This window comes from Metopolophium dirhodum, chromosome 1 (genome assembly GCF_019925205.1).
Source record: "Metopolophium dirhodum isolate CAU chromosome 1, ASM1992520v1, whole genome shotgun sequence".
In the NCBI taxonomy this organism is placed as follows: domain Eukaryota; kingdom Metazoa; phylum Arthropoda; class Insecta; order Hemiptera; family Aphididae; genus Metopolophium; species Metopolophium dirhodum.
The window spans coordinates 79,922,095-79,947,601 of record NC_083560.1 but is presented as its reverse complement, the minus strand read 5'-3'; the positions used below and the strand labels follow the sequence as shown (position 1 = coordinate 79,947,601).

At 27.6% G+C, this 25,507-nt stretch overlaps 1 protein-coding gene across 1 annotated transcript; it reads left to right on the top strand.

The window, feature by feature from the left end:
- Positions 1-8,075: 8,075 nt before the first annotated feature.
- Positions 8,076-23,452, top strand: LOC132937472 (aromatic-L-amino-acid decarboxylase). Its single transcript, XM_061004300.1, has 10 exons — positions 8,076-8,241; positions 14,928-15,022; positions 15,830-15,950; positions 16,030-16,143; positions 16,731-16,850; positions 18,813-19,203; positions 20,834-20,949; positions 21,255-21,347; positions 21,508-21,708; positions 22,280-23,452. The coding sequence occupies exons 2-10, from the start codon at positions 14,943-14,945 to the stop codon at positions 22,472-22,474; spliced, it is 1,431 nt and encodes a 476-aa protein (XP_060860283.1). The 5' UTR covers positions 8,076-8,241; positions 14,928-14,942; the 3' UTR covers positions 22,475-23,452.
- The last annotated feature ends 2,055 nt before the right edge of the window (positions 23,453-25,507 follow it).

The following is a 25,507-nucleotide window of genomic DNA, read 5'->3' as shown; positions in this document are numbered from 1 at the left end:
AGGTAAAGGCGTATAATTAATATGCAATAGTAATATATGCATTTAACATTTATGCGCAACATTTTTTTAATTTTATTAAATAAGAATACTTTTATTAGTACCATAATATTTTATTCGTATAAATTACTATAAAAGTAATTATGATTGATTAGGTATTGAAATTTGAAATTATAGTGTTATTCCCGAAATCGGTTATTTTGTTGTAACAGTAACAATAGATGAACTTTTTTTTAATTATTAAACTAAAAATTTCAAATTAATACTGTTCCAAATAGATTTTATAGACAAATAAAATATGTTAATAGTGTAAATTATAATTTATTAAAATTAATATTAATTTCACTTTGAATGAAAAAGAAGTAATTTACCTATACACGCTAAATAAAATTAAAGTTTAAAATAGTTAGTGTATTTTTTTATTTTTGAAAAAAAAAACAGTTTTTTTTTCTGTTTAAAACGATGTTTTAAACAAAATAAATTGTTTGGGTTTAAAACAGTACCTATATTTAAAATAACTTAATTTAATTTAATATGCATTTACGTATATGCCATTATGCCGTATACAAACTACTAGTACCTATATGTTTCACTGTTTATTTATTACTTATTTTAAATCTTTAAAGTGTTTGAAATGTATTTTAAATATTTTCTGAATAGATGTTTTATGTGGGCATTATATTATTTATATATTAACTATTAAGTAAAAACATTTTAAATTTGGTAATTTATTCAATAAAATTTAAAAAAAAATTAAATAGAATGATGGTAATAGATTTAATTATTTAATACTTTTAATTTTTTTCTTAAGGATATCTATTATTATTTATTATTAATAATATCCAAAAAAAAACACAATATTCATTTGGATTTTATACTGTTTTTAAACGTATGTTTTATTCGTTTTAATTTTAAACAATTAACAATACGTTTAAAATTCATGTTTAAAACAAGTTGTTTATAAATATCATTGGGTTTTAAACATAATAACCCTGAAAATATGACATAAAATTATTTAGATACCTGCACTTTTAATGTTATCAACTATTTATATAAAAATATAATATCTTCCAGAAGTCTCTAGCTCTAATCATAGTTTATGAATTTCAATATCTTCACGATATGTTTTGAAAAATATGTTATTTAAACCAATCATTGATGGTACATACATCATCAAATAAATGTAAGGTTTATTTAAGCAATGTATATGTGAACAATATTAATCATACTTCGTAAATCTGGTTATAAATATGAATTGTATGTCAGCTGTCAAAAACAATGTCTGTCAGATGAAATAAGGCACTTACCTCAGTTTAATATGAAATTCAATCACATGAGGAACCTTTTGTTTAAAATATCATGGTTTTCATTCGATTTATATACGCAGGTCATACGGTTTATCATAATACAACTTTTTTGTTATACATTTAAATGAATAAACGATTTCATTTTTTGGACAGTCCTATATTATTACCGATTTACACAGAAAGTAAAATCTTTTAAAAAAAACTATGGTTGGTGATTGGTGACCTGGTTGGCTGTCTAACTGACAAATCAGTATCAATTAAATGAAATTATAAGTGTGTATAATTGTATTTATTCATATATTTAAAACAATTGCTATATATATGCAAGTAAAATATTTGTCATATAATTTAAATTTAGCTATACCTACATTCTACACTATTATTATTTTACTTGAGTCCACTGTGGGCGTAAAGTGTACTGGATTATTCTCTTTCAGTATATATTTGTGCTAACGTTTATCGTTATACTTAAAGTATTGAAATACAAATTCTGAAACAAAAAATTATTTATCAATCATTGATGAAAAGTTATTTGTAGTATTTGTCAAATATATTTATTAGTGGCTACGTATGTAATTGAATTCACACAAAATGTAAGTTAATTACGTTTTTGTTTGTAATTAATAATAATATTATTTTAATGTATGAATGAGAGTATTAATTACTCTTATCTTTGTGGTTATTGTTCAAATATTTTGTTAAAGCAGTTAATTAAACTCTTATACAGACAATTTATAAATGTATTCAATTTGAATACTTTGGATTATAAAACACTTTAATAATATTATTTTAAAGTTTTAAAATAAATTTAATTGTTAATACTTAATCGTAAGTTCTTTTAAAAACAGGTCAAATAAACAACATCTTAATATATTTCAACAAAATATTTAATGGATATATTATAGTATTACATATTATATTATAATACCTATAACGCCTATATATTATATAAAAATAATATACAGTCCGTGCTATACAATAATATCTAATAGGCTTATAAATTATAATAAACAGTCTAGTATTTTACTTGACATAAAGTGTTATTTTATTATATAATACGAATTGCAATAATTATGTGACTAATTGGTAGATATATATTAAGACATAAAAACATATTTTACGGAGTTTATTATGTACTAGGTATATTAGATAACACGCTTATTGTCGCTTGTCCCATAAACGTGATACATAAAATAGACTTTCAAATAAGATTATAACCTTCATAATCAAAGGAAGTAAAACCTATATGTTATCACTTTATCAGTAATCACATTATTTTTTTGTTACTTCATAGGTAGGTAGGTACTCAATATTCGCATCATCAGTTTTTCTTATACATCTATATTTAGTTATATTTATAAGTGTATATCCACGTGGATTATCTTTAGTAGATTTATATAAAATGACCTTATACTTTCTAAAGATATCATACGAGTAGGTAACAATAGTATAATTGTTTTATAAGTATATAAGTTACCTCCCTTTCACTATTACAATGTCTACCTATCAACAATTTCAGTCTTAAAACAACAATAATATGAAGAAAGAAAATACTGCACAAATAAAGGATTAAATAATAATTTAGCTAAACATTTGTTTATAATTTTAATTTGTTGAACTCGAACAAGATTTTATTAGTTAAAATATAATATAACAAAATTACTTACTACCAATTAGTTTTTGACGTTGCTATAATGAAATTATTACGATACGAAGTGGCTTTTAATCAAAATGCTTGTTCTAAATCATTCGTATATTCGTTGAAAATAATAAATATGTTGGAAATCGCATGTTAATTAATCCTTATTTATTTATTATTAACAAAATTATTATACTGAATTACTGCAATTATGCTTTCCTCCCAAAGATCAATTATTAGGACAGAACGGAGAAGGCCAAGTATCTATATTCTATATAATACCGTTTATATTTTACTATTTGGTAGAACAATAATAATGATGAAGATTAATACTATTTGTGTAGAACAGAAGGAAAAAAGTTGAAAATACATTAATACATAAATATTTTAACTGTATAGGTACCTACTTAAATATCTAATATTTTTACTACACAATTAAAATAATAATGCACGATAAAATAAAAAACTAGATATACAAATAATCTGAATATAGGTATAAAGGAGCCTAGTTCATTTAAATGTTGACCGAATCAACATAAATTATACTTGTATGTGCTTAAAACCTTCTATAAACCTGTAAACATTACCTTATAACAATCGTTATTATCATATTATTGTTTGTACTACATTGTTTTAATTATTATATTGTGGTAACTGATGTTGTACCTACTGTTCTGATAAAGATGGGGACTAGACTAATAACGGATGACACGCGTACCTATTAGATTATTTAATCTTAACTTGTCGCACTAATAATAATTAATATTAAAATAATTATGTACCTACCTAATTTGTTTTATATTTTATAAAGTTTATACAATATTTATAAATGACAAATAACAATACAATTTAATAGTATTTATTCAACTTCGTTAATTTTGAAAATCAAGTCTATCACACCTGAAAATTCATAGATACAATATTCAAATTGTACAAGAACATATTCATAGTTACATATTACTAAATTTGAACGAACATTGATTTAGAGGGATACAAATACGTTTTCAGCGCATTTGCTTGAAAATATCATCGCTGTATTTTGCAGTACCTATATCACCTATCTACAATTTAAAATGTTAAAACCCTTCAAAAATACTATCCAATTTATTTGAATTGGTATGGGTAGAATTCTAGATACCTAAATAGACAATTTTTTGAATTTGTTCATACCTCATAAAAGTGGTAAGTATATACCATATTATGTCCATATCTATATATCTATATGAATTATTATCTACAACTGAAAAAAGGAGTCAGCTGCGGTAGGTATCAATAGTATTAATAAAATAATAAATTTTGTATTTTTCTGCGTATTAGATAAAATACTTACATTTTGAAAGTGTATTATAGGTAGTCAATAAATAAAGTAGGAAAGTGGGAACTGCTCTGCTCTACAGTAGATGTCGAGTGACCCTTGTCAGTTGTCAGTTTTGTAGAGTAAGTAATTGTAATGACGTATTATATTTAAATTCAATAATAAATCATTAAATACGAAAAATGATTCTGAGCGAATACAGGTTGTCATCCTATATCACTAAGTATATTATATGATATATTTATATTGTTATTTAAGTAATTTATTTTACTATTAGTAATAATGTACTATATTATGGTAGGTTGAATTAATTTTTGCCGTGATATTTGATCGTATATTCGTATAATAGTAGGTACTCTTCGGAGGTCAACGTATCTAATGTTATTGGTTCTAACACTTAACGGCTATAACGACAAACATTGTTCTATTCTAAAATGAATGAAAATTATTTTTAAGACTATTTGGAACATTTCAGGCTTCAGAAAACCTAAAAGTAAAAATCTAGCTAGCGGCCAAACCTATGGTTATAACTGTTTATAACTTATAAATATATAAGGCTTAGATTAATAGAGAACTAACATTTTCCTAGTCCTCTTTAGCCAGTCCACTCGGTTAATCTAAACTTTAAAATATATTCCTATATAACTAGGTAATTAAGTATTAACTACTCGTTCTCAAGAATATTATGTCTGAGCATATTAAAATAATGTATATTATGCTTCATTGCTTTAATTTCCAAAAAATAAGACATAAACAAATAACGACGACAAAAAAATAATAAAAATATCATTTTTTTTCCAAAATTTGTTTTGTAACACATTTAGTTTAAGTAGGTTTTTCAAATTATGAAAAAAAATATTTTCAATTACCGTTAATGCTTTTTAAGAAAATTAGTGTTTACTATTAAAATAATCACCTCAAATAATATAATATAATATATTATACTTTACGATTGTACGAATGAAAAAACAGATTTGCTTTAGATACTTTTCGTGTTTTTGAGTAATCGATTACGTAGACTGATTCTCTCCGTGACGTAAAAGCCAAAAGGAAGGGATAATGTCAGGAGTAGATATAGGTACCTACTAAGCGATAATAATAATAATAAAAGTGTTTGCACTTTGCAGTAGGTATACAACATCGTTATTGACATAATCCCGTTCTTTTATTGTTTATCCGTTATTGCAAATAATTCCAACTGGAAATAAATAAAATTGTTCTATTCATCAATCGAGAGTGTGCGTCAAAGTTTCGAATAGCGCAGTGCCGTAGTAATATTCGTATATAAGGATATTATTTATCTAGTTATAGTTGAGCATCGGTGAATTTTAAGTTATTTTCAATGGTGTTCGTAGCCCTTAGGTGGTCCGAGGGTGTTACACCATGTCGCTATCCCTGTAATGGAGAAATCAAATTAAGTGTAAAATCTCCATTTTTATTTTAAATACCTATTTAGTTTCTTGTCCTCTATTTTGTCCGAAATCCAATGAGTATTTTCAATGATATAATATTAGGCGAGAGCTTGTGTCTAAGTATATATTTATTTTGTAGTATATATCTGTAATTATGATGGCGTGTACTGAGGTTTTCCATACATGAAAATTTTTTTTATATTGTTTTCTAATTTTTTTTTAGTTATATCCGTCTATATTATCTTGACCAATAGCAATTGGCGATACTTTAATAATATTATGTTTAAAATAATATATTATACATATAGTAAGTACTTTTTGTTGAGCTATCATTAATATTTATTCTTAAATATATGAATATAACTAATGACTAATGTAAAATAATAAAATAATTCAATAATCATATTATTAAGATTTTTAGAACGTTTTGACACTACAAAATCACTCTAGTTGACCATGGATTTTCAATTTTAATGACTAAGCTCAAGAAATGTTTTATATTATATGAGCTATCTTGAATATATTTTATTCTTAGATATGACTAATGTCTAATGTCAAATAATGAAAGGATCCATTATTAAGTTTTTTTTAGAAAATATTGACACTACTCTAGTTTAACATGGATGCGTTATTGATTAAGCGCAAGAGATTTTCGCGTATTGCTTTAATTAATTAATTCTACTTAATAATGGAGATACCTAGGTAATTGAAATTTAAGCATATCGGATATTTATTTTTAATGAACAAAATGTAATTTTTCAATAAATGTAAAAACTATTATTATATGTAAAAGTAGCATTTGCATCGAATGAAATGATTGTTGATAGTAGGCATACTTTATATGTTAGATCAGTGTGATCTAACCCTCGGAAAATTTTCTTTTAGCCCAACAGAATATAATATGAAAGTAGCATGGATCCGGTAACACCATATCGATAACATAAATTATACAATATATAGAATACACTATACATTATACTATTATAGTATTATACAGTATCTATACACTATAATATATACGGGTAGCAATATTAAACTAGTAAAAAAAATAATAAGCTGTAGTGAGCATTAATATTCCTAACTTCTAAGTCGGTTAAAATGCAGTCTTGAGCGAACTTTGTAAAAAAATATGAACGAAGAGCCGATTTTATTTTGTAAAATAATATTATTTAATAGATACCTTAAAATTGTAATTAATATAATACATAGATAAAACACAGACATAACTGTCAACACTTTAAAAAAATATATAAATATCTAATGCATTTGAATCGCATATTACTTTTCTGAATCCAGTCTCACCAAAAAAATGTTGATAATCTGCATCATTGAACAATTATATATATATTATATGTATTGTTACCGTGTTGGCTGTTGTGACGGGTTTCGCTGCTGTATAATATTATTCATAATGTTTGAAATACGCAGATATAGTAACATCTTGCGGGTATAAAATGGTATTTGTTTGTAATGAACTCCCCGTCCCCCCCCCTAAGGTAGGGTAGTTATTGGATACTAAAAGCCAAGGCGCTATAAGCGATAGGTATGGCAAATCCGTGACACGCGTAAAATTTTAAGGCCTTGCGAGGGCACCTTTAATGTTATACTAGTAATGTGTTAACAATTAAATCTCTCAATAATTAAATTAAAATTAAAATGTATGCACATTCCCATATTATAATATTTTTCGTAATGACAAGCAGAAAAAAAAATCAGGTAATTGTTGGCATGTTTTGGCAATGTTAGAAAAATTTGCCATCCTCTGCGATTTTCAATGCTGTCATTTTTTTTTCCTTTCTTTGTACGGAATCTGAAATTATTAACAATTTATTGTTCAGTGGGGCGAGCTCGGTCTCGGAGGAATCACTGCCGACCCACAGAGAGGGAGCGGGAGGGAGATTAATTATTGTTGATATACGCATTATAGTCATAATATTGTACCCAAACCTATGTATATTAATATATATATATACTTATATTGTATATAAGTGAGTACTACTGTGATGGAAAGGGGAGCGAAAAAAAAAAATCACTGTCTTACACATAGAAATCTGTACAAGCGGCAGTCCCACGCGAATCGATATCGGCCGATTACCGCGGATCCGATAGAGAAAGGGCCCGACGGAGACTGCAGGCAGTTAATAATCGCAGTAAAAGGCTCTCCGGCCGGTAAAAGACGCGTATATTTCACACACACACACACACACACACACACACATATATAGAAGGCCGTTCGCGGCGACATATATATATATATTATTATTATTATTATACATTTATACGAATATAAGACCCACATTACGCGCGCTCGCTTCTCCCTACCACGGCGGCGCAGACACACGGCCGCCACCCCGTCCACGGTCAAATCGTCAAATCGTGTCGGTCGCGCCCGACTGGAGTGCACACGGCGGCGCGCGTGTTATAATAATAATAATAATATATATATATATGGTGTTACGCACTTGTAGCTTTAAGCCCGCCGCCGAACCCGACGCTCACTTCTGTCCAAGTCGCTCACCCGCAATCACGGTCCGTCGCTCCAGTGTTTCGCCCGAAGTACCCATAATATAAGTAAGTAAATAATAATAACAATAATATATATATAGTGCCCATACATTATATACATCGCGCCCGTCGTTATTGTATTGTTGTAAATTTTTTTTTTTGCTCGTTAGGAGTATATGTTTTTCCAACGCCCTTACCTCCGATATTTTTGTATTTAAAAAATTAACGTACATTGCATTGCAATCGGTTTACACATTTCGCGACAGTTTGAAAAATAGTTTTTAATGATATATAGACGGTGGGTACGCTCCGATCTGCAATTATTGCGCCCGTGCGATCGATCGATAACTAGTATAATTTTTTTTTTATTCCGGTATTTTTTGTAATATATATTGTAAAAATATATGATACCTATAAATTGAAAATAATTGTGATTTTTGTAAAACTGTAATTCGTATTGTACATTTCTAAATAAATTTTTTTTAATTAATTTGTTTTAGCTTTTTTTAAAATAATTACAGAATTAAATGTTTATAAATAATATTATGTTAACAAATAACTTATATTTTTTATCTGAAAAAATATAACCTGTGCTGCACTTATACTATTTCCTAATATTAACATGTTTGTCGTTTGTCACATTTAATTTTAATTATAATAAATACAATTCATAATATAACGACGACGTATTATAATATATACATTCAAAACGGTTAATTAAGAATAATATAATATCTGACATTGAAATATACCAACGTAAGATCGAGATCATTCTCGACTTTTCGATTCATCTCATTTTTATCAAAAGATTATCTTATATTTCCCAATTATGTACAATTTTCCTTTACTATATCTTATCAATATTATCACAGTGATTACTAATTACGAATATTATGTACAAAATGGTATTTGGATCAATTCAAATGTACGCCTCACATATAGTTGTAACTTGTAATATTGTTGTGCTTTGTGTACTATGTATAATGTTATCGGTGAATAGTCTTATAAAGGTAAGTTCTGTACAGCTCTCTGCATAAATATTTATATAGGTACTTAATATAAAAGTGAAATTATTTGGTTTTTACCTAATAGTCTACATACTAATGCGATTATAAACTAGTTTGTGTAACAGACATTTTAACAATATTTAATTGGTTCTAATAGTCTTAATATTATGTAGGTACTTATAGGCAATCGTATGGAAGATAAAAATAACGCAAGTAATGTTATATCTTTTATTATAATATATTACTTAAATAAAGATATAATATAATAATTGATCGTCTAACAGAGAACAAATTTAAATGTTGTCAAAACCTTCACATGTTTTATATAATATATAGTTATATAGTTATATTATCGTTAAATGTTTATTGACATAATACATACTGCATGCAGCGTAATAGTAAATACAAATTGTTTATCAATTTCGGTCATGCACGCTTGTCATAATTTTATCTTAAGTGGATGTCGGCACGTCGCGTCGTTGTAGAATTAATTGTAATATGTTATGCCAAAGACACCCATAACCTTATAAAATATCAGGTTTTGTATTTAAAATATTGTGGGTCATTTTGTGAACTTTTTTTGGATATATGTTGAACAATGACCTTTGATATAAATTAACAAGAATATCTAGCAAACTGTGTTTTTATGAAATTAATTTTCTTCTCATTACAGTTGAAGAAGAAGCATTCTATTAAATCAATTTTTATAATATAACAGTTTGGTAAATATAGGTAATTATTACATTTTAATTATATTTCGCAAAGAAAATAATTCCTAGAAAACATTAGCTATATTATTACGTTGTCCGCATTAATGATTATAATATATAATACCTAACACCCAAATATCAATAAACTAAAACTATAAATATATTTTTCTAATTGTTGTGGCATAGAAAATGATTTTTAATGCTTCGGGAATAAGCATAACCAATAAACATAGATATACATGTACATGAATGGAACTAATGAACTATGATTTATAATTTAGGATTTGTAGTAACAGCCTTACGCTGGGGTAAGAGTCGTCCTAGTGAATCATTCTTCAAAATAAGCCATAGGGCATAGAGTCAAAATGCCATTAAAAATATATCTCGAATATCAAATGTGAGTAAATCGACCTTAGACAGGTACATTTTAATACAAGAAAAAGAACCAATCATATTTTATATTTTCGGGCATCATTACGATTGTTTCTGCGCATAGGCGCAACTAGGGTTACAATTCTGGGGGGCCAAAGCCCACCAAACAAAACTATTTATTTAAAACAACCCATAGGAGGCTTATATCTAAATCAACAAGAGATATTTTTTTTGGGAGGGGGGGGGGGAGGCGCAGCCCCTCTAGTTGCGCCACCGTTTCTGCGCAAACTGGAAGAACCAATGACCAAACACATCCAACATATTATAGTTAAAATAAAAAATATAGCATAAAATTATATTAGATATACCTACCTAATTTATATAATTATATAATTATTAATTATTATACACAATTAACGTGTGATAACATTTTTTTTTTGCAATGATTTGGTTAATATGCCAAAGAGGGGGGGGGGGATAAAAAACGCATATTGGTGAGCTAATCCTCTCCCCCAGTTACACCAATGTGTATATAATATTACATACTTACATAATATATTAATATGACACATACAGTTAAGAGTTAAGACTCAAGAGTTTATAAAATGGTCATAAACAAATAACATTTAATTATAAAAATCATTACCAATGTGAATACTTAAAAAGCAATTGTATCGTGTGTGGCATTAATATATTATAATATGACATTCTTTAAATTTAGCATAAAAGTTATTTTTATAATATGGTTAAATTTTAAAATGTATCGAAAAATATAACTAATGAAATAGTAAGTAATTATTACCCATGTGTCCCATATTAAAATGTGTTCGAAACAATAGGATACAACAATATGATGTTTCGTTAATATAAGAAAAATATAATTTTCGTTCTGTGTCATAAATTTGGTTATGAAATTCGATAACATCATGATGCAAATTGGGATACAAAATAAGAATATTATAGTTTGAAGTTAGTGAGGCAGCCAAATTACGAAATAAATTTCCTTGTAAAATTATGAAAAAGATGTCCTTAACCCGTTTATAAGAAGGTATACTTAGTCGAACGAGTTGAGTAAAATTGAGTTGTATAGAGATAACGTGGTATTGAACCCATTTAGTGAAAGGACTTAGGCATACCTTATTTTTAAATGGGTGAAAATTCCGTACATTTAATCCTATAGCGAATGATTATTAGCACAAGTTTTTTTATTTTCTTAAGTCAGCCTTCGCGTATTTTCCAAATGTTTCATATGTATAATAACGTCATCCAGGGAAGTTATTCATTCTCATGTACACACCTATACTATGAACTATAAAATATATTATAAATATACCAAGGCCGTTTACAGATGTTATATATCGGTATTAAATTACTGTACTCATACTTGGGTAGTCTTATTGCGATCAAACAACTGAAAAAATAACAACTAAAAATATTTTCAGTACATTTTAAAGGTGACCAACAGAAAAAAAAAACGAAATGCGTGATTTGAAAATTAATTAAAAACTATCTTACCTTAATCGGTTATCAACTGGACTTATGAGTATTATTTAACTGTTAAATTAATTACCTACGAGTTCACTCTAGTATTTCGATATAATGCAATCGATAATTGTTTGAATCGTCCATATCTGCTGTACAGGTTGAACCACCTAGGTACCTACTAACTATCAGTTTAAATCGATTTCAGTAGATAGGTACTTATCTAAAAATATGTACAAATGCAAGTAGTGTATTAATTAATACTTATTACAATATCGTTTAATGTTGGTCAGACACCCCTTTTATACATAAAAAATAAAGATGCATGCAGTCTTTACATTATATAACAATTATTATTACATTACATATTATTTACATCGATACCGTACTGTCGTATAATATAATAAAATATTTTATTATTATTAGATAGTATTATTGTTATTAGATACTAAGATGCCTATCAAAATATGTTATTGTACCGGGTCAACTATTAAGTGTTATATCATCGAAATTGTAAACTGATTGGTACTTGTGCAGTGTTATACCTATGTAATAAATATTAACGTTGAACAGCTATTATGAGTTATATTTGATTCATTTTCTATTGAATGTCATGATAACAAATACGTAGAAAAATTTCATTTGTTTATACGAATGGACCCTGACACAGAGGCTGTTCACTTCCGGAGCACAGGTGAAGGGGTCTTACATATTATTAGGTACGATTTAGGCATAAAAAATAATGATATTTTGATCAAGCGATTGTATTTTCGATTGTGATAATTCTTGGTGCACACACGACCTCACTTACCCACTAAATGTAGTCCAAGGCATTCGGAACTGGTTTTACGATCTACTTTGGTTTTTCTTATTTACCAATAATATAAATTATCCATAATTCAAATACTTCGATATTCATAATATTCAATTTGTTTTTATGAAATAAATAGGCAGTTGAGTGGTGTTCAATTATATAATCTACAATCAACCAATAAACCATAAAATATAAATATTCATTGGATTTAGGCGCATTCCAATATTGCAATTATTATAATTCATAATATTTCTAATTTTTTTGCCAACCATTTTCTATTATATCATAATATTTTTTATCACGTTTCTTATGTTTACTTGGATTATTATTTATAATATTATATCATTCTCATAATTGTTATAATTATTTAACAGTAGAGTATAAGGGTATAAGACTTAAATATTTTTTTAACACTTTCGTTGATAAAGATAGTATTGATAATATGGACAATGTGTATATAATGTATAATATGTGAACTATATTAAATATTTCATGTGACTAAAACAATCAGTTATACATTAAGATTAAGCCAATAAAATAAATCAATAATTTCAACCGGGGTTTAACTGTTGTTCCAGAACACATAGTATCTAATTCGAGGTTTAACCACTCCGATTAAAGACGACAGAGTTATTCTTAATTTTTTTATTCTTTAATTTATTTAGTGGCAAGTTGAACACTTCAGCTGATCGCAGTAAATTATTGATTAGAAATATAATAATGATAATTAACCCAATTATTGGATATATTATGATTACAAAACATTTAAATAGAATATGCATATTATACTACCTACTTAGTATTTATAATAAAATATTCATAGAAACAATTTTAAATATTAATTTTTAAGTAGGATTGATATTATATTGTAGTGAAATTGAAATTTGTTACTTGTTCAAACTAGGACTGCAACAAATGCAAAAATTAAAATGTACCTACCTATATATTATATACCCATATATAGGTAGATACATAATACAATAATATTATTATCACATGTTAGTTATTAATTTATTAGTAAACATTAAAATTAAACATCATGCGTAAAATATATTATATATAAGTTAATAATTAAGATTTATATTGGCTCATAAATAGTTATAATACATATATAATGTATGTATATTGTATTTGTATAATGTACCTATTCACTGCCCACGCAGCATAAAAATATTTCCTAACTATGGTAAAAATATTTTCAGGAAAGAATAGTTGTCAAAATATTTAAAAAAAGTTGCGTGAATAATTAGTAAATATTTTAGTTATATTCTTTGGCCAAGAAGTTCATATTTTTGAAAATATTTTATAAAAAACATTTACAAAACATTTTAATCATATATTTTCGAAAAAAATTTTTACGAAAACTTTATAAAAATGTTAAGTCAACATTGTTATGCAATCATAAAGTACTATATTTTGTTATCATGAGAAGAAAATATTTATAAAATATTATTAGTCAAATATTCAATATTCAAGCACTTTAAAATATTCCCACAAATGCTGTATGGGTGGCCAATCGTCAATTGACCACAACTCATTAGCACAATAGACATACTCACATACACATAACATTTGAACATATTTGTATAAATCCTATGATGTTATAAAGTTGTATTATGTTTTTTAGTATTTATAAACTATTAGAGAATGTGTCGGAGACTATTAAATTGTATTATTTTCTATACTAGAGTGACAAGCATGAAGCAATATAGCAGTACGCCGTGCCTTCAATTAATTCGAAAACAAAGATAATTCAATAATTGTGTCCATTAATATTTTCAACAGTCTACATTGATGCGTGTAATAGTAGTAATTACATTATATTGTTATTATTATTTCACGGAACTCGTTTGATTCATATTTGTTTTATCTCTATAAGAAATAATTGATACCTACCTATGTATAAAAATGTATAATCTTTTATGCAAATAAATAACTTATTATTACTTTAGATACGTAATACAAATATATACAATTATATAATTATTATTATTTGTACTGTAAATTATACGTTATTAATTAATGGTTAATATTCGATGTCAGACCTAACCTTTTATTATAGGTATATTGAACTACGAGTATATCTATTTCAAACTCAATATTTGCTACCTTAAAATTTGATTTGTAATGATATTATATGTATTTTGTGGGTTGTGACTTGTTGCCTACCCAATCCTAATATGTTAATAATATCATATTTTTAATTGTTTATGTTGGACTTTATTAGTTATTACTTATTATACATTACAATTTACAAGTTAAATCATTTTTAAGTAGAATAAGTTCCACTATAGTTGTATATTTACATGTAGGTACCTACTGCATGTACTCACGAATAATCATGATTACATTTTTTTTTATTTTCAGGTAAAATAATATAAAATGGAGTTCAAACAGTTTAAAGAATTTTCCTCAGACATGATCGATTACGTGGGAAATTATTTAGAAAATATTAGAGATCGGTAAGCAATTGTACCAGGCACTATAGCTATTATTGTAAATACTTATTTCTTAAGTAATATATTTCATATAATAAATATTTCTTTAATTTTTATTGTGTTAAAAGTAAATTAATTTACAATAAAATTATTAAGTCTATTATTATTGTTATTTGTATTATTATTATTAATTTTAAGAGTATAGTTAATTTGGGATATCACCTCTTAAAATAAGCAGAATATAATTAATCCATAGGCGTTATAGTCCTATTAGATAAATAAATAAATTTAACTAAAACTAATTTGCTATGAATGTTATTAACAAAAATATTAAGTATGTAGGTAAAAAGAAAAATATAACAATTATAATTTACAGTAGACTTAGATAGGTTTATTTAACGACTTATACAAGTTTCATACCTATCACTAAACAATATTTTAATATTAATTTGATTTGCTGATTAAATATATTATAATTTTGCTAAGTATACATATTTGGCTTTTTATATAAGTATATAATTAGATACCTAGTCCTATCTATTTTGGGAAACATACATATTAAAATACCTAATTAACTTTGTGGATTTTATTAATTAGGTACTGTTATGTTGAATATTGTTAAACATCAATATATGGTCGTTACATATTTAAACCAGTACGCTTACCAGTAAAATACGTGTTTTAAATTTGAATAAGTTCAGTGCATAAAATAAGATTAGGTAGTTTCATTGTTTCAATATTTTTAATATTAGGGATTTTTATGACTAATACTAGTACTATTTGTCGACATAATATTACGATATTGTTTTACTGAATTAATTAATATTACAGGAAAGTATTGTCATCGGTAAAACCTGGTTACTTAAGACCACTTTTACCAACCGAGGCGCCTAATGATCCTGAAAACTGGAAAGATGTGATGTCTGACGTCGAAAAGCTGATTATGCCAGGGGTAATTATCAATAATACATAATATTATTGCGATAATTAATTGTATATTAATTAAATTGTATGTTCGTCTGTTTTTATAGGTTACTCATTGGCATTCTCCAAGATTTCACGCTTATTTCCCTACGGCAAACAGCTACCCGGCTATTGTCGCTGACATACTGAGCGATTCAATTGCTTGCATAGGATTTTCATGGGTAAATCATTAATTAAACTTTGATAATTAACCAGTATTATTAAACATTTTTGTAAAATGAATTACTGTGAATATACAATGACATAATTTTAAATCTATAATTGCTAAACGCTATTATGGACTATTGGACTATGAGTGTCAAATAGACGTATTATCAGTGTATTCATGATGAGATGCATTCAAATATTTAATAGGTTTGCATTCGATTTTTCATGAATGTGAATGCAAATTTAATGCAGTTTTGCGATCAAACTGATGATTTTAAAATAATAGACAATAGTAGGAATGTCAATATGGCATCGGCCATATTATTATTGTTAGGTATTAAAATCTCTAATAATACTCTCACCATTGTAATAGTTATTACTTATTATTTTATTTATGCTTATTATTATACTCGTATAAATACGCATATTATGAGGTTTTTTTTACTACATTTTGAATGCATTATTTTTAAATGAAACATGCGGGTAAATTCATTTTTAATGAATGTGAGTGCATTTATTTTCAAAATGAATGCTCCAAACACTGTTTATTAGCTGGTAACTAAATTAATTCATATTAATATATACCTACTATGGGTTTCAGATATCAAGCCCAGCGTGTACTGAATTGGAAGTGGTCATGATGGATTGGTTGGCTAAAATGATAGGCTTACCAGAAATCTTCTTAGCCTCAGCTAACCAGGGAGGAGGTGGAGTAATTCAGGTGCGAATGTTGTGATGTATACGTTTATTTCAAAACTGGTAGTTATTCCTTCAAATTTAAAAGTAAAAACATATAAATATAATATAGCATATTATTTATTGTACTATTATGGACTTTCCTAGTTACTTTCATGTAGCTTTTGTAACTTTTAAGTAAAAAATAACTTGTGGTATTATCCTAAGTAAAATTAATTAATATTTTTTAACATTTATTTTTCTTTAATTTCCAAAATTTTTTATTTATATAATGTTATAATTATTATATTAAATACATACCTATTGTATTTCATCTAATATATGCGAAAACATTTTTAGGCTAGTACCGAATGGTCGAGCCTTGAAAATTATACTGTAGAATTGAAACATTTAATAAATTTCAAACTATGCTGTTCTAAAAACCTGTTTAGCTGGAATCTTCACGCTCTTGCTAAGTAGCTTATACTACCTACTATAATAATAATTCAATAATTTTATTTTATTGACGTCATAATATGCGTTAATTATTCAGGTAGGTACCTACCGGTTGATTATAAATTAAAACTGATACTCAATATATTAGGTAGATACATATAGGCACGAGTGTACGGCAAAGGTAAAGTGATTGTTGGCTTTTTAAAATTTTAATATACACTTAATATATTATATTCTCAAATTTTCTTTTTTGATTTTACTGTTTATTTAAATAATACACCTAGAGTGTTTCGTGATCTTGACCTGGAGAGTGGAGACCCACAACCAAATATAATAAATACTAGATAATCATACTTAGGTAAAATGCTATTTATGTGTATTTTAAATGAATATACAAAAAATACTTGTCTCAATGATTATAAAATATGTTATTCCTAAATGCATTCTAAATATTTTTTAAATATTTTACCTAATTTAACACAAAAATTAATAGGGGTTCTCAAAAAATATGTTAATTTATTTTGATGGAAATTGGAATATAACCTTTGGCGAAAAACGGCCACTTTGATAACGGTTACTTTGTTGGAAAACGCGTTTGATGCCCCACAGAGTAGCAAGTCTATACCCCACATAGCTGTTAGGTGTGCATGACTGTGATATTATCCTAAGAAATAGAGCCGACACACCGTATCCCCTCAGAATCGTTTATCATATGCAATAATTTCTCATTGAATTCAGACATTTATTATGTCACTGAGTGCCATAGGTTCTACCTACTGTCCTTCTATAGAACGATACAGAGCAATTTTCTCATTTTTTTTTCAATCTTATAATGTACATGCTCTTCAAACTCTGCAGTTACGTCTACATTTGGTTCATATGATGCAGTAACGAAATTGTTCTTTACATATTTAGGTGCTATACTGCTACAGAGATCAAATATAATATAATTCCATGGAATTTAATAAAAATGAATGCATATTTTCAACAATATTGATGATGAATTAATTTTGTTCTGTATACTTGTGATAGTGTTGGTGAAACTATAGTGATAAAATAAATTTAAAAAGGGATAATCGGGAATCGATATTCTCTTGTAATTCCTAAATCATCGATAATATCGAAAATCCGTTGTGCACGATTTCACTAGTTAATTTTTATCATGAATTACAGTATAAAAACAACCAAGTTATTATTTTTTCAATATATGAAGTAAAATATTCTACTTTTAATTTTAAAATCTGGTATTGCCTATATACGAATGCACTGTTCGTACATTTGTCAGCAGGGGTGGCTCCAGAGACATAGTTAGGGGGGGGGAAGTCATACATTTCAGACAATTTCGATATTATAATATGATTTTTTTTTTGTAATTTTGGTGTTAACAGTATACAACTTGTGTGAATATTACCTAGTTTAAAATAAATAATTTATTATATCCATGTAATAATAATATATTTTTTTTTTGATAAACGTCCCAATCCCAATCTCTCATTAAGCACCTGTAACCTCACAGTCATATGATTATAATAATTCATGACGACGAATTTAGGGCACTGCTAGCGAAGCCACTTTGGTGGCGCTGTTGGGCGCCAAGGCACGGATACTGCAGATAATGAAACAGGCGGACGCGACGTTGGTGGACGCGGACGTCGTGCCCAAGCTGGTCGCGTACTCGTCCGCGCTGTCCCACTCGTCCGTGGAGCGCGCTGGCCTGCTGGGTGGCGTGTTGCTCCGTGCCCTGGACACAGACGGCGAGCACAAACTCCGCGGCGACACGCTGCGCGATGCCATCGCCAAGGACCGCGCCGACGGCCTGATCCCGTTCTTCGTGGTGGCTACGCTGGGCACCACCAGTTGCTGTTCGTTCGACCGCCTGGACGAAATCGCCGAGGTGGGCAACGCCGAGAGCATTTGGGTGCACGTGGATGCAGCGTACGCTGGTAATGATAACATTTATACCCATTGTTGTTGTTGTTGTTATTGTTGTAAGCATCATGACTGAGAGGTATAGTTCTATGATTTTTGTTTTTCTTAGTCTGTGCATCCATCCCCGTAGCTGGACTGGTCAAGGGAATTAGAGAGATATACCTATAGGTATCTTATCCCTGCAGGGCTGGGCCATTTTTATATACGATAACCTAACCAAGTTGGTAATTACAGTTGGTTAAGTTTTTGATCATTAATCCTGGATGCAAAAACTATAAATTTGAATACAAGGCGATCCCTTTATGTGTTTACACTCGCATTGCCTTGGACATTTTTTTTACATAATTTGATGGTAATTTCAAAACAAAATTTCTGAATAAAAAACTATATTTTTACAGTTTTTTATCATCACTATTTTTTATTTTTTTTACATTTTTGATTTTATATTCCGAATCAGTATATTTTTTGAAGTAATTCGATGTATAAAAATCAAATTTTGAATGAGTAGCTATTTAGTTATAAGTTATAAGACATAAGTTACCTACCTACCTACCTACTTATAAGTTATAACTAATAAATACATTTTAAGTTGTGCTCAAACCTCTTAAGTACTTTTTTTGAAAAAGTCGGCATAACAATCAAGTTTAATTTAAACAAATGCGAACTGTTTTAGTATTATGCTAACGTAATATATTTATTAATTACTTCAAGAAAATAAAAAACTAAACCAGCTGTAAATTAGTAATTTTAACTACAATTTCAATTATTTTTTTTAAATTGAGTTTTAAAAATAGGTTAACATAATATATTTTAACATATTATAGCTGTACTGAAGAATTAATATAATAAGATAAATCACGAAAAATCCACATTCAAAATTGATTTGCTTAGGAGAACCTTATACGCTGTGTCCTACGCGAATGCGGTGAGTGCAAGCGATTTCTATTCTGACCAATGATCATGTTGTTCCACCGCACTAATTTACTACACTTACATCTATGATATATAAATGATGCGTCCGATGTGAAAAATTAAAAGCTGTTTTATTTTTATTGTATTCCGGTATTCGTTGCATTCAAGTAGGACACTGCATTAGATTGTTACTGTTACGAGACTTTTGGACATACCTAAAACCTACTATCTATACATAATATTTACATAAGCTGCTGTTTTTCTTTTTAGGAGGGTTGATGAACTTTTGAGGGACTAAAATCCCAAATTCTCCCCGATTTACATCAGTCATCAATGATCATTGACACACAGAAATCATTGATCATTATACATTAATAATTAATGAGTCGGTGGGTCACTATTTTTAAAAAATGTGATGAGACTTTAGAATCTTTAGACTAAAGTCCGCTTTTCAAATTAAATCATAGTTACCTACGAATTCGTCTATTAAACAAATATTGTAGCCGCTAGATTTTTCGAATTTCCCCGCAGGGCTGATCTGCAGTCCGTCTCTGGTCCATCCCCCAATTGTTACACGGTAAATATTAAACTTTACTATCGAGATATACCTACCTAGTGATACAAAAAAAAAAAAGAACACGTGAATCAATAAGTCAAAAATAATTATGAAATATAAAAGTTGTATACATTTTAATATAAGCAATTAATTATTTATTGTCTTTAATATTGCAGGATCTTCATTTGTTTGCCCGGAATATCGTCATTATATGAAAGGAGTAGAATTAGTCGATTCATTCAATTTCAATCCTCATAAGTGGCTTCAAGTTACTTTTGATTGTTCAGCAATGGTAATTAAAAAATTATAATTAAAAAAAAATGCTGTACCAATGGCTTATGAATAGGATATTATTATTAAAAATTGTTTTATTCTATTTACTATTTAGGCTACAATAATAATAAAACTAATATACATTTTCTACAATTTTTTTAAATACAATAGTAAATATAAAGTATATGTACTTACTCCATTATTCCGCAAGAATGATGTAATTTCTAATATTTCTGTTATGAACAATTTGTATGTCGTAGTATGGGTATACTACATTATTATTTATAAATTATTAATAGTTATAACTTATTATTTTTTATATAGTGGCTAAGAAATCCAAATTACGTGATAAATGCTTTCAACGTAGATCCGCTTTACTTGAAGCACGAACTTGAGGGACAAATGCCGGATTACAGAGTAAGTAATACTCCAACAAACTGTAGTGGTTTGTAATAGAGATCAAGCTGACATCGGGACACATAATTATGTGTTAGATGGTCCGATTGCTTATACACTTGTTTAGATAATTTGTATGAATACATAATATTATAATTTATAATTTTGTAATTTTGATTAGCATTGGCAAATACCGTTGGGCCGCCGTTTTCGTTCGTTAAAAATGTGGTTCGTATTCCGTCTAATTGGCGTCGCAAACCTTCAAAAGTCCATCAGAAAAGATATTAATCTTGCCCTTGAATTTGCCAAACGATTGGAAAACGACCCAAAATATGAACTTTTCAATGAAGTCAGTATGGGATTGGTGTGCTTCAGACTTAAGGTAGGACTTTAGGTGCCAAAGGGCTAAGACATATAAATTAAAATAGTGTATTAAAATGAATATGGCTGGATGAAATGACCTAAAAGATTTTTAAATCTAATATTAGATTCTCCTATATTTCAGATAATATTTACGAGTATTGGCCATTGTACATTTTATTAAAGGCCTTTAAAGTTAAAAATTTTAAATGCACAAATATTTAGTAAGTGCATTTAACTGCATTTAACATTGTATACTAATATCGTGACCGTTATGGCATTGTGAAAAATCAAATTATAATTGTTATCCGTAGGTATACCACCTGTTTTTTTTTTTTATTATTCTTTTTCAATAAGATAATGGGCCCTACTGAACATTTTCGTGTGGGGGCCTATATAATGATATCCACCTATATAACATAAGCAATATTATATTTTTAAAAATATTTTTTTACAATACATCTCGAATAAATACTTGGCTAATTAGGTTTATCAATAATATAAAAATATTAATGTGTCATTTACTCATTTGTCCAGCCCATATAATAATCATGTAAAAATACAACATATAGCTTATACGAATAATTGTGCAGGGATCCAACGAACTCAATGAAGTGTTATTGAAAGAGATAAACGAACGAGGCACAGTGTACATGGTTCCATCGAAAGTCAAAGGAACCTTTTTCTTGCGTATGGCTATTTGCTCGAGGTACACACAGATTGAAGATATTGACGTGACATGGAACGAAGTGAATGAAGCCGGTAAAACCGTATTGAGTAAACAATAAAATGCGTCTAAGATCTAAGATTGAAGTTTGCAGCTAAAATGAACTCTGTTCAATATTAAGCGTTGAACACAAATGGCTCTTAAAACTAGTATCGAAAAATACAAAACTATCATTAATAAAATTAACACTAATAAAATAAAATCAAACAGAATAAAATAAATATTTACTCGTACAAAAGAAAAGTGGATTTTACTGTATCGCAATAGAGATTTATTAATAAAACTTTTAATCAATATTGTTATATTACTACCTATTTTTAAGGTCATAATATTACGTAGGTATGTTATTATTTTTATTTAATAAACCTACCTATACCTTTATTCCTTGAAGTGTAAAAAACAAAACTATTGTATTATTCTAGAAATATAGCAATAGCAAATACAATTATTTATTAATTATGAGAAATATTACACTTAGGTACATTAAATACATATTATGTTATAGTAAAATATAAAAAAAATATACTGTAAACTTTTTAGATTAATCTGTCCGGCTTACTTTTGAAGATCTATGTATTTCAACCAATAAGATTGTTAAATTTATATTATTATTATTTATTTATTTTATAGTTATATTTCAGATCAAAATTATAATATTTATACTATTGTTATTAATTATTATTATTATTCCATATTTATACATTTAGGGCGGAAATAGCTTATGAAGCAACCGAACTTAGGCCATAATATGATGGTACAAAATATTTGTATCGCTACCTAATGTATATGTTAAACGCGTTTGTAAACACTATTCAGTGTTATAACTTATAATTAGATAATGTTAGTGCTTATATATTGTAATGAAATTACGTTTTAACTATGATAAATTCCAATAGATATCAGTATTATCCATTAGAATAGATCATATACCTAGTTAAACATAAATATAATATAATCAAATATGTATTACAATTTATTTACATATATATTTAAATAATTGAGTGTTATTAAAAACTATCAGTATTCAGTATTTTCAGTACTTCACTTGTTTATTATTCATCGACATAATGACTTATAAAGGATAATGTACCTATGACATAAGTGCCAGCGACACACGATACAGTGTGGTACACGGCCATTTGTTGTCTTCGTCTTACAACTGCGTAACAGCAAATTTACGTTTAGCAGATCTTCCGTTAGTTTAAAAATTAAAGTGAATCGACCTGTTATGAAACTTGACGGTAAGAACATTATCTGTGTTTGTATGTGGGGTAAACCTAATTCAATTTTTTAGCAAGTTATGCGTATATAATAACGCGTAAATTACTCACTTAAATTATCATAAAAAACCCACACACAAATATAAATAAAATAGATATCTGTGGTAATATACTACAATAAATTGATAGTTATCAGTTTATCACCTATCACTATATTTGACATATAGCTGGTCTGCTAGCACCGTTAGTAGGTACAACTCATCCAAATATTTTTATGTTTATAGAAAAGTTAAAAGAAATTCAAATAGAAACATATAAAATTGAATAGTACCTATAAAATATTATTAAATTAACTCTTTAAATATAAAAATTCTTTAACAAAAAAAATAAAAACTTGAAAAGTAGGTAATAAAATTTAAAAGGACGTCGCATCCGCATTCCACATGTATTGTCTCCGTCTTACACTTATGACATAGCAAATTTTTGTTCACTAGTTTCAATAGGGTGCTGTCAGTTTTGATATTAGAGTGAATTGATCCATTATCGAATTTTTAGGTAACAACCATTTTAGACCTTATTACATTTTCAAGTTATAAATAATTGAACATTTTATACATTTTGAACTATAGATACAAATTAATTTACAAATGTTCGTGATTTTGATAAAATTTGAACTAGGTACAAACAATTGTAAAAAAAAATCGTGCCTATGGATCTTTAATATCTCTCAACTGCTATTATAACTACTAATGAGTTATGAGGAACATTTTAAAACTTTTTGACCCAACGAATAAAATTTTATTGACATTTTTAGAATAAAAAGAGTAAGTGGAATGTCGATCTACTGTAGGTACAGTAGGTACCTAACAAGTGGGTCATTGTAATTGATGATGTTAAATTTGAATTCAATGATATAAAATCATTGTACCTAATACCTATACGAAAAATGATTCTGAGCGACGACGGTCTATCAGCCTATATTACTACTAAGTAGGTATATTTTATGAATCATAAATTATGATAATACTGTTGTGATTAAAGTAATTCATCTTAGAATTAGGCATTAGTAGGTATCGAATAGATAGTAATAGTATGTTAAATTAATTATTGCAAATAAAATACATTTAGAAATGTCATTGTGTGTATAAAATATAATAATATACTCTAAAAGTTTCATATACCCACGAATAATATTTTTTAAATTACAACAAATTATTAAAATCGTTATTTTTGCCTTTAACATGTAATTTTGTCCAAACTGAACCACAGAGCGGTACCCACTTGTCCAAATTTTTTTTACCTAAAAGAGTCTATAAAAAAAAAAAATGCAGGAAAGTATTTAACCACTTTGCTTAACAGTAGAAGTCGAGTCGAGAGAGTGTTTTTGCCTAACAATGAAAAGCTTTGATTGCGCTTAATAAAATTAAATAACGTTAAAATTCTTGTTAGCGCCCAGTGACAATACAAATCAATCAATTTGGCAGTATTGAAGTAAAACTTAAATTGCTCGTCTCACTGTTTTCAGACTTCAAACTGATAGAATATAACATTTTAAAATTATTCTGGCGTGGTTAAAAATTAGGCTTCACAGCTCTGTATCATCATTATTCTGGTTAGGTTAAACATTTGATTTTTTTGTCATAACCGTCTTACTTTCAAAAATAAAGAGTTTATAAAAGAACACCAGGACACCAATACTCCTGAACACCAGAACACCAGGACATTAAAAAATTAACATAACCAATCAACTTTATAAAAATAGTTAGTGTCAAAATTTAAGTAACAAAAAGAATAATATTATTCTAATACTCATCCTAATAGGTACTTATCCGAAAATTAAAAACTGTATTTTTCCGGAACAGATATTTCCGGAA